The 11,692-nt window shown below is 39.6% G+C and overlaps 1 protein-coding gene across 1 annotated transcript; it reads right to left on the minus strand.

Moving 5' to 3' along the window:
* Positions 1 to 673: 673 nt before the first annotated feature.
* Positions 674 to 4,480, minus strand: tmem160 (transmembrane protein 160). The gene is made up of 4 exons (XM_034867662.1): positions 4,174 to 4,480; positions 3,985 to 4,009; positions 2,219 to 2,311; positions 674 to 1,566 (listed from the first exon to the last, which is right to left on the minus strand). The coding sequence occupies exons 1-4, from the start codon at positions 4,393 to 4,395 to the stop codon at positions 1,235 to 1,237; spliced, it is 672 nt and encodes a 223-aa protein (XP_034723553.1). The 5' UTR covers positions 4,396 to 4,480; the 3' UTR covers positions 674 to 1,234.
* Positions 4,481 to 11,692: the final 7,212 nt, after the last annotated feature.

The following is an 11,692-nucleotide window of genomic DNA, read 5'->3' on the forward strand; positions in this document are numbered from 1 at the left end:
ATGTTTGTACGTCTATTTACATTCCCATTTATTCAGGAATGTGCCCGATATAAGTGTAATAGACTTCAAATAGTTAATATCAGGTCATAATTCAGAATGCACCTTAGTGGTACAAATTCCAGAACCACTTCAGAATTGATCCAATTACCTATTATATATAAATAGTATGCAATTAATTTTGTGGAGCAGAACAATTCCTTTTTCTTTTTATCCTGCGTAGCATCTCATCCCTCCGACTTACCTGGTGACCCCTAGGTTGGGAACCACTGGTCTATCTACTGTAAATGTAAAAGAAAATAAAACACACAATGAAGTTTGGACTCTGTCAGCACAGATTTCTTCTCGCTTTATTACAGTAGCTACAAGCCGGTGCACTGAAAAAGGTACACACAAACAAGAGTGAACCCAATTTGCGCACACAAACTGGAACTCATTAACTTTCAACCAATCTTGACATTAAAACAGCAACTATAGTGATTACCAGGAGGGACATCCACTTAAAAAGGTAAAATGGGTATGGTTACAATAAGGTACTTTACATGTATATCAACAATACAGAGCCAAATGTATAACCAAAATACTTCGTTTCCAATAGTTACTACAGTGAAAAACAAAAACTTGCTAAACAGGCTGTAAACTTCCTGTGTGTAAAAAAGATTGTAAGCCCTGATGATTAAAATAAACACACAACCCTGAAGCACATAGTTTATGAACATTCTTTCTAGCATTTCACAACCAGCTTGTTTTATTTGAAAAATAAGACAAATTCAAGTCAATCAGTTTATGTTGAACAAGATAACATAAATGGCCTAAAAATGATTGCAGAGTGCAGTGAAAACTAAACACATATTAACAGAAATGATGCTCTCAGTGAGTCGTTGCAGTGTGTCTCATAAGTCAATATCATTTTCAGTTTGAAAATGTAAGAGAAGCAGCTTTGAATATATCTAAGAACTCTTATAAAAAAGGCTGATTTATTCCCCAAAAGTGTAGTCAAACTACCAAATATTCAGTATCTTTTGACCAGTTTTCCAAAAGGTCCAAAAGTTCTTCAGCTAAACAATCATTTACACATCAACATAACAATAAGTCTGTATCATTATAGATTCACCGCCTACACATGAACACGTAGGCTTCTTACACACACACACACACACACATACATACAGATAAGGGAAGCTCTGAATCAAAGCCACACATGCATCCTTTACATCCCTGGAGTCTGACTAGATGTCTACTTGTTCGGCCCCTTGCCATCACCGTCCTCACCGTCTTGATGTCTGCTGTCGTGGGAGCCCCGGTAACCCCGGTGTTCCCGCCTCTCGCGGCACTCTCGGCACTCATCTTCATCCTCTTCCTCCTCCCCCTCGTGGATGATCTCCACCTCCAGGCGTCCGATGTAGAGAGATACCGCACAGAGCCAGAAGAGGGCGACGCTGCACACCGTGGCGCTCTGGAGCAGCAGCGCTGGCACAGACAACAGCATCATCCTCCGCAAGGTAAAAAGGCTGCCAATGTACGAGGCGCCGCCAAACGACACACACACACCTCCCAGGATAAAGAAGGCTGGGGGGGGGGGGGGGGGGGGGGGGGGGGGAGAAACAGAATTGCATGGTATTGTTGTAGAGATCCAAATCATTTTCTCACTGTAATTAAATCTTTGAACATCAAATAGAATATGCCCTTGTCTGTAGAATGTGAATTGAATACATTATTTATCTTAAAGAGTGGTATACTAATGCAATAAACCTTTAATCTGACATAAATAATAACCTTTTTTCACTCATTGATGTGTATTAGACTATTTAATTGTCTTTTGTTTAATAAATGTAACACTCAAAACTGTCATTTCTTGTACCATCACCAGTTGGTTACAACTAGATATCAAGGCTCCTTATTAACTCATGATTGTAGTATCCACTATTTATTTGCTGAATGAAAACATAAAATCTATTGCAAGGTTCTCTTAGAAGTCTTTAGGACAAACAATGATTGGTACAGCTTATATAGTTAAATGAAAAAGATTCTAGTTATTTTATGGACACTCATTCATTTAAGCTTTTTTCTTAAATCCACTAGTTTTAACAAATGTAGCACTACGGCATCTCTTTGTTACTAAGGTCGAATCCCACGCTGCTGCTGTTTGTTACTGCACTACCAGCTTTGGCTACAAATGTGCTGATTGGCTGCTCCGCTGTACATAAAACAGTGTTGGTACCATATCCTGCTTCTCGTCCCACTTCGCTCTGGACAAATGCGATGACTCCGATCCCAGTCGCTAGCAGACCGTTTCTGAACCACGAGAGGAATCCTGCAAAACAGCCAAAGCCAGGAATAAACAGCTGACACATTACAGCCCGACCAGAGATCTGTGCAGCAGAGCCAGAATCAGTTTACATGCAAACAATGATAGAACGATGTTTTTGTTTTTTATTATTACTGCCATGTTTTTCACAACCTTCTATTAAGCTGGACTATTCCAAGACTTGTAAAACAAAATGTGATACAATAAACAGACCTAGATCAGAAGCCCATCTCCCTTTCTGAGCGAGATGTCAGAACTTTCTAGAATGTGAACACCAAGAAAGCAGCAGGATGGGGCGGGTCCTCAAACTGTGTGCTAACTCACTGGCGCCGGTGTTCACAATGATATTCAGCCTGTCACTGGCTCGGTTTGCCATACCCACGTGCTTCAACAGGTCCACCATCATTCCTATGCCCAAGAAAATAAGACCAGACTGCCTGAATGACTGTCGCCCAGTAGCGTTCACCTCATATATGGATAAAATGCTTTGAAAGACTGATCGAGGACTGCTCTTCACTACCCAGCACAGAGGACCCATTACAGTCTGCCTACCATCTCAACCGATCAACTGAAGATGCCATAGCTAGCACACATCCTCCACACCACCCTATCTCACCTGAAAAAGAAAAGAAACTATGTGAGATTGCTGTTCATTGACTATAGTTCAGCATCTCAAGGAACTGGGATTAAACCCCTCACTGTGCATGTGGATCCTTGAATTCCTGACAGGCGGACCACAGATGAGGAGGTTAGGCGGACACACCTTTTCCAACCTCATCCTTAACACCGGAGCACCCCAGGGCTGTGTTTCAAGTCCTCTGACATACTTCCTATACACGCACAACTGTGTAGCCACTTTCGACTTCAAAACCAGCACCACGTTTGCTGACGGCACAGATGTGGTGGGCCTGATCACAGACAACAATAAAAAGGCCATGCCAATAGAAGTAGAGACCCTGACCCGCTGGTTTCTGGACAACAAACTACTCGTAAATGTCTGCAAGATTAAAGGGATGATAGTGGGCCTTGTGAAGAAGCAGAGAAGGAACTTGGCCTGCATGATTCGGGAAAAAATATGAATCACAACTTTTCGTTAGCTCTGCCATGACTTTCTCACAAATTGTGATGTTTGTTGCACACACGAACCATGAGAAAACAAAACAAATTGGCAGTACCAAACAGTTTTTTTTATTTATTTTGGCAAATATAGCACATTAGGTGCATCACAACAAGCCTATAACTATAGAGGGTTCCATGAAGAGAGCGCTTTAAAACCTATTTCAAACTGTCTGTTTAACAGAAGAAAGTACGAACCTTTGTGATGCACTTGGCTCGTAAAATTAAATGAGAAATAGTCGTCAACAAAACTTGCTTTAAAAAAACTAATATAGACACACTATAGGCCTACATATCATACAAAGTTTGAATTCATATTATAATATCAGTAATATTTCAAATCCTACTGAAGTAATATTGTGTTCCTCCTTTTTGCCTGTGCTGCCTGCTAGGGCTGCTCAATATGAGGAAAATATGTGCTGGATGTGTCTAGAAAGGCAACAACATAAAGCTTCTTCCCGGGGCGGGGACGCTAGTAGGCTACTAAATCATATCCACTCTGATGTAGGAGTTTGAGGGTTTCTAGACATGTTACATTTCCAGCATGACTGTAGTCAGGTTACCTGTCTCGTGGGACTTTCTCAGCATCTGCAAACATTAAAGAATAATATTAGCAACAAGTTGACTTATAAAATGTAGTCTGCCAATTTTGTATAGTGACTGTTTCTCAACAGGAAAGGAAACGAAAGCAAAAGCAGCTGTGGCATTTTAGGTTAAAGCTCACTCCATGCTGTGAATAAAGACCTCCCTACCAAAGCGTCGGCCTTGTCGAGGTCTGTGAGCTGGTACTGCTGCTGCTCCGGCCCCCTGCTCTTCACCCACGGCCCCTTGTCTCCGAGCCGCAGCCGGGACGAGCCGTGCAGCCTCCGCAGCGGGGCTCCGGCGCAGGCGGGCCGGACCAGCTTCACGTTCCGGACAAAGTGGGACACGGCCTGCGGCAACTGCCTTCTCACGAACAAACTAAGAAAAGCCATAACATCACGAGTCCCAGCTAGCGAAAAGAACACTAGCTAAAAGCACAACACGACCCGAGCGTGCACTGTGACCTCTCACCGGTCAACGACAAACCCGGAAGAGTCTCCCGTAAAGCACGATGTCATGAAAAGGTGAGAGGAATTCATTCAGCGCCATCATGCGACTGACAGGTATTAAACACAGTGGAATTCTACAGACGAGGTCATTTGAGTTCATTTTAAATGACAACGGGTTTATTTAATTTTTTTGTTGCACGTGTTTTAATATCAAAAGCCCTTCTTTAAATCATGTAAAACATGCTATTACATATGTACGCCACACAAGGGCGCCAGAGTACAAGGCCATGATTTATGGTATGTTCAGAAACTGGTACATTTATTTTTATTTGACATTTCAAACAGGCTAACAATGCAGACGGGAAACATCCAAATCAAATTATTTCAATTTAAAAATATAATCAGAGGAAACTGAGGAAAAAACATTGGCAAGGCATTGCAAAATAAAAAGTAGAATAATACAATAAACTTAAAATAGAGCCTATGTAAATCTGATTTAATAAGATTATCTATGTTCTTGTCATAGAGTGGACCCCTTCAACAACAATAAGAAGGTAATAAAACGCTTTTTTAAAATGGTTTTAGGGACCTTTTGGAGATAAAACTAAATAAAAAATGTAGACTGTTTACATTTTAGAGGAACAAGCTGATAGTGAACAGTGTACAGATGTGAGAGTGTCAGTGTGCCAGACATCTTTGTTTGTGAGATATAGAATATGTACTGTATTCTTCTTTGCAAATACAGTATACTTGTGTGTCTCTGTGCGTCCTCTGAGGATGATAGGGCAGCCTCTTCCTGAGGGTCTTTTGTCTTTTCCAGCCCCCTGGGATCCAGAGAGGCCACGCCTGTCAAACCTGTGTGTGTGTGTGTGTGTGTGTGTGTGTGAGATCATGGGGTCTTTTACAAACAGCCAAATCTTTGATGTGATGCTCTCACGCCATTGTCCCCAACACAATGGGAGAGATGTTTGTGCTCACACATGCATTACACACACACATGCATGTGCTTACACATATACGTTATTTAGTATATTACATTACGTGTATATGACAAATATTACACTAGCCATATGCAGTAAAAAAAAACTTCACTGATGCACACTCACATCCTTGTTTCTTTATAATACTAAAGGTTCTTGTAAATAATAGTCATTACACAAATTATTGCTATTTTTAATACAGTATGTGCCATGCATACCAGTATGTATTCAAATATATAAAACATTAGGTGGGGAGTCATTATATTGGGTGTATATATTCAAGGAATGACGAAAATACAGTATTGACATAACAATGCAAATCTATTTAGTATTCCATGTCTGCAAAATGTTGTAATAATTACACATTTGAACATATATCAACTAATGTTCAATGAATGACTTGTTTACTGGTTGTGTGTGTGTGTGTGTGTGTGTGTGTGTGTGTGTGTGTGTGTGTGTGTGTGTGAGAGAGAGAGAGACACGTGTTATCCTGTACACTCATGCACCCAAGGGTCTATCTACATGCTGCCTAAAATGTTTATTGAAAAAAAATCTAAATATTCCAAATAACTATTACATGATTTTGTTGTGAATGATGGATGGATTATTGTATTTCAGGGTCACCCTGGATGCTTACACCCTTGTCTCTTCTGTTCTCATTTCCTCCGGCATTTTTTTTCAACAAATCCTCTTCATTTTGCATGCGGTGTCGACTGGGCTTCATCGTTATGATGCTTTTGTATGGATTTATTGTGTGACTTTTAATTGATTTGTATGTGCAAAGTGATATAATTCTGGATTTTAACTATTTATGCGGAGCTTTTTGTAACTCACATTCCCATCTCACCTCATGTTTTTCAAATCTGCCTTTTTGAGATTAACTCCATTTTTGAGTCTATCCTTTTACTGGCTTAAACCCCGTCCTTTCTTTTTGCTTTTACACATTTCACCTCATCCCTCTCATACCACTGATATAATAATACAAGTAAACAGTATACTTATTATATGATTGTAGATGCTAAACAAATTAGGTAAATGTCCCTCAAAGGATACTTTAAAACAATACCAAATAATAGAAAAATAAAAATGATATATAGAATTCTCTGTTTAGTGCTGTATTGTGGCAAGAGAAAACATATTCAGCTACTAGCCATGCTTTTTTCCCCTCACTACCTAGCTCAGTGTGGGTAGTGAAGCCCGGTATATGTTTTTCAAATATTTGGTTCTTCAGTCTTCATATTTGGGAAATGTAAATAGGAATTGTAATTATGTTTCAATTTTTGGTGACCATGTGTACAGACATGTTCCTCTCTAGGTCTCCACACTTTTAAATGTCAACCTCTTTCAATTTCCAGCTCATGGTCACTGAATCTGTATTGTGTTAAAATTAGTATTTTCTTTAGTATTATTATTTTTTGATTACTTACTATTATAATTGATCTCTCTTTCACTCTCTCTCTCTCTCACACACAAAATTCAATGGGGCTTTATTTGCATGAAAGTTTAAATAACAATGTTGCCAGAGTGTCAACATAAAATTTGTACAAACTTTTGGACAAAACACAATCAACAGTTAAGTAAACATTAACACAATATTATGGTTTATATAAATCTATTTGTTTGACATATATGAATATAATATGTAAGCAAATGTACATTTTACTAACAAACTATGAAAACAAACACAATGAGTGTGTAAGTGTGTCTATTCATGGGGTCCAAAAATCGTGAGTCCAGTATACTTGTGAGGTCCTGACAGCTTTGTGGGGCAAATAAGCTGGACCCCACAAGTTTTTAAGGAGTTGTTTGAGGGTTAAGACTTGGTTTTAGGGTTAGGGTTAGAATCAGGTTCTGTTGAGGGTAAGGGTTAAGGTTAGGCATTTAGCTGTGATGGTTAAGGTTAGGATAAGGGGATAGGGAAGGCATTACATCAAGGGCGGGTCCCCACAAAGATGGTGTGGCAAGATCTGCTGTCTCTGGTTGTAACTTCCAGTTAGTGATCACTGAGCTTATACCTGGTATCTGCTTTCTACCTCTGACAGTAGAGAGATCTTCCAATATGTAATCTCTTTTTAGTGTCAAGTAACATCTTAATCTACTTTGGCTTTTTAATGTTCCGGGGTTAGGGTCTCTCTCTCTCTCTCTCTCTCTCTCTCTCTCTCTCTCTCTCTCCACATCTCTCCACATCTCTCCACATCTCATTTTCCCCATTTCCTGATGCTGCTTGCTATTTTTAGTGGTTATCTGACTGGCATGACCTTTTCCATCAACATTGTAATGCATCCAGCAACATCAGGTGTTTATTCTTACCAGCACGTGTTAATTGCATAAAACTCTGGTGCGTAACCTGAATGTGCAGGTTTGACACACACACACACACACACACACACTCACAATAACACTATAAAACTGCAAAAATACAATTCAGGCCAAAAATATTTTCTATACAATAACAGTTCTGCGTACATCAGAATTGCTGAATGTTGGTAATGGCCTTCTCTACGTGGGAAAGTAAGCTAGTCTTATAGGCCTGGACTGTCTGTTAACTCTTCATTATCCTCTCTGCTTGAATCCTGCGGTGTCAACAGAAAAGAGGAAAGAGCGAGAGATATAGAGAGGAGGAGGAGGAGGAGATGTGTGTACGTGCAGAGCTGCACTAGTCTGTGTTACAGGGATTCCAGCCAGCTGTGCTGGGGAGCACTGACCTTGGCAAAGACTACACTGTTTTTCAGTCTCTGGGAAAAACAAGTGTGGAATACAAGTGTCAACTGATCAGCACACAAATAACCAACACTATCTAAAGGAGAGACATTACAGCTCAAGAAGTTAGTGAACTGCATGAATGTCTACAAACTTAAAACACACTAAAAAACGTTGAAATACACAGATATACCATTTTGTGTATAAGGTAATATGCCGTATAATATTTCCTCATGCAGTCTGTGCATTGTAAGTCATTTTTAGGGGAAATCCCATCCTTTACCAAAACCACAGGATACAGAATGGGAAGCTGTCTGGGTTATTTAATGCTGCAGGTGTGTGACTGTTGTTTTTTCCATTAATGATAGAACAGCTTTTGTTTTGTGCTCCTGGTTTGTGCAAGCCTTGATTTCTATTGAGACCACTTGTTTTCTCTGATCATAACTCTTATGTCCATTACATTTGCACATGTATGTGCTTGTATCACCACCTATGTCTGTTGTAATCATGTAAAATGATAGGCTGGGCTTTAAATATGTTGTGGGCTGTTCAGACACTACCTTGGGCAATGCAGAAACTTAGTACTTATTCTCCACTACAGTCAAAGCCAAACAATGAGTCATCATTTATCTCTCACTGCTATGACAACAATGGTATCATTCATACAGTAATATCATATTCTGTTTGCTTGGAAGTGGTGAAACTTTGAGGGATGTGTTATTTTTTGTCAACTCACTTGTGTAAGCTGTATGACTTGGGAATAAATGCCTTCTGGAAAACATTGGTTGTAAGAATTTCCTTTAAGCACACCACCTTATACTGATTTATTCACACTTAATTAGGGTTCATCTTCAGCCAACTGTGACCAATACAAATCTGAAAAAATTAAAACATACAGTACATGTACATCCCTGTTTGGGCTGGGCTCAGATGTGCTCCATTAACAAAATGGCAATAAAATTAATTTAGATTTTTATGCTGGTGTTTCCAGCATTTATTATGGTAACCCATTGTGGTCATGTGGCAGATGGGGTGAGATGATGAACAGAAACATGATTTACTAACCACAGATGAAACATTTCCCAAAGAAGCTCCTTATTTCCTAAAGCCAAACAATGTGTTCTTATATTTCTTGCACCCACCCACAAACCCAATGGAAGTAGTATACTGTGTGACAGCTTTGTTTTATGACTAATTAACCATTTTTAGTGTCCTGTGGAAGTCCTTTACCAACTTAGCTTTCTTTCACTTAGTTAATTAAGATGGGACCATAAATCTGATCAGATTCACATTATGACGTATTGTGCAAATACATATTCCCTCAATGGTACAATAAAATCTAGAATTATATTTGGATCTCTGACTGTAACAGTAGTGGCTCGGTGGAGTTCAATTTATCAACAAGCATGCAGTCACACAGGATCGATACAAAGCACAATGAGTCGATTATAAATCCCCCCCCACCCCCCCGGGCCCCAAATGGAGTAGTCCCACATTTCGGGAAGTACGTTTGCTTTTTTGCTGAGAGTTAGATGAGAAAATTGATACAGTACAGCAAGTTAGGAAGTATAGCTTAGCACAAAGACAGGAAACAAGAGGACACAGCTAGCCTGGATCTGTCAAAAGGCATAAGTCACTAATTACAAAGTTTTATCTCATATCATTCATTTGTACAAAAACTGTAAAAATTACAAGTTTTGTTTGTGTTGTAGTTATGAGCAAATTAGTCTATATCGACAACGATTCGTTAAGGGAAGATCCCCTGGATGTCCCTCACCTTCCGCTTTCTTTGTGTTGGAATTCTAAACTCTGGTGGATTTATGAGGACTGTGGTTACCTGCTCCTCACATCCCTGCAGAGTACATTGAGACAGCCAGCTAGACTATCTGTTGAATCTGAGTTTTCTGTTGTTCCTCCACAGCGCTGCGAAGGAGGGTCTGACTAGTCCACACAGCATTCCGGGATAGAAGAAAGGAAGGAAGCCCAAGGCAACGGATATCCATCCTAAATGAGGGAAAGCTGGCAGAATTTCTGTCGGAAACGGACCAATCACGGAAGTGGAATGTTAATGAAATAGACTATGATTGGTTAAAAGAAATAGCAATAAACCAAGCTGTCAACCTTGGATTGCGACAGGGCTGCACTGGAAGCAGCAGAAGGATATGGCATGCCAGTGTTGTGTCTCTAATCCCTTAGGGTGAGGCCCTAAATCCACCATCCAAACCCCAGGCCTGGCTTCATAACCGCACTCACTTCCTCCTGCAACCCAAACATACAGATGGACAATAATGTAAAATGTAAACAAAGCTCAGCAGGCCTATAGTTTAATGCTGAGGTCAGAGAAGGTCTGACGCCATGCATTCAGCAACAGACACGCATGTATCAATACTGCAACATGAGACTAGATATTGTTTTAGATTTGGAATATATTCTAATATCGTAATATGGTCGGTATTGTCTTTTCCTGGTTTTAAAGGCTGCATTACAGTAAAGTGGTCATTTTCTGAACTAACCAGACTGTTCTAGCTGCTGTGTGTCTACATATGTGTGTACATATGTTTATATGTACAGTATCTGTGCTTTTGGTCACAGTCACCGGAACTTAACCCAATTGAGATGGTTTGGGAAGGGCTGGGCCGCAGAATGAGGGCTAAAGGACCGACAAGTGCTGAGCATTCTGGGATCTCCTTCAAGACTGTTGGGAAACCATTTCAGGTGACCACCTCTTGGAGCTCATCAAGAGAATGCCAAGATCGTGCAAAGCAGTAATCAGAGCAAAGGGTGGCTACTTTGAAGAAACTAGAACATAAGAATTATTTCACAATTGTTTGTTAAATACATAATTCCACATGTTCATTCATAGTTCTGATGCCTTCAGTGATAATCCACATTGTAAATAGTCATGAAAATAAAGGAAACACGTTGAATGAGAAGGTGTGTCCAAACGTTTGGCCTGTAGCCTACTGTATATGTATGTATATAATATATATATATATATATATATATATATATGTGTGTGTGTGTATATGTGCATATATACATTGTATGTACATATGTGTGTTGTATGTATATATAATATATGTATGTATATACTGTATGTGTATATACTGTATGTACTGAATGTATATAATATACACAGTATATGTGTATATGTGTGTGTATATATATATAGTTAAAATACATAAAAACCTGGTAGCCTATAGAGGACTGCAGTACAATGGTTATATTTAGGCCTACAGTAGATGTTTCTTGAACATAGTATTGTGGTATTCGCAGAAACTGGTAGGGGAGCTCTTTATGTGACTTTACTTATTTAGGTCTAAGAAGTTTATTATGAAAGCCTAAATAGGAGCAATATTTCCTGAATACCAAACCTGTGTTACTGCAGGGTCTTTATTGCTGAAGAACAGGGACAAAGCAATCTTTTCATTACGTATTTTATGCTGTAGAGGTTTCTGTCAGTGCAGTTAAAGGTCGGCCATAGTAGCAAGAAGTCGCGTGGCCTGTGAAGGTTCATGGAGAGAGAGAGAGAGAGAGAGAGAGAGAGAGAGAGAGAGAGA

The sequence above is a fragment of the Etheostoma cragini genome, chromosome 3, assembly GCF_013103735.1.
Source record: "Etheostoma cragini isolate CJK2018 chromosome 3, CSU_Ecrag_1.0, whole genome shotgun sequence".
In the NCBI taxonomy this organism is placed as follows: domain Eukaryota; kingdom Metazoa; phylum Chordata; class Actinopteri; order Perciformes; family Percidae; genus Etheostoma; species Etheostoma cragini.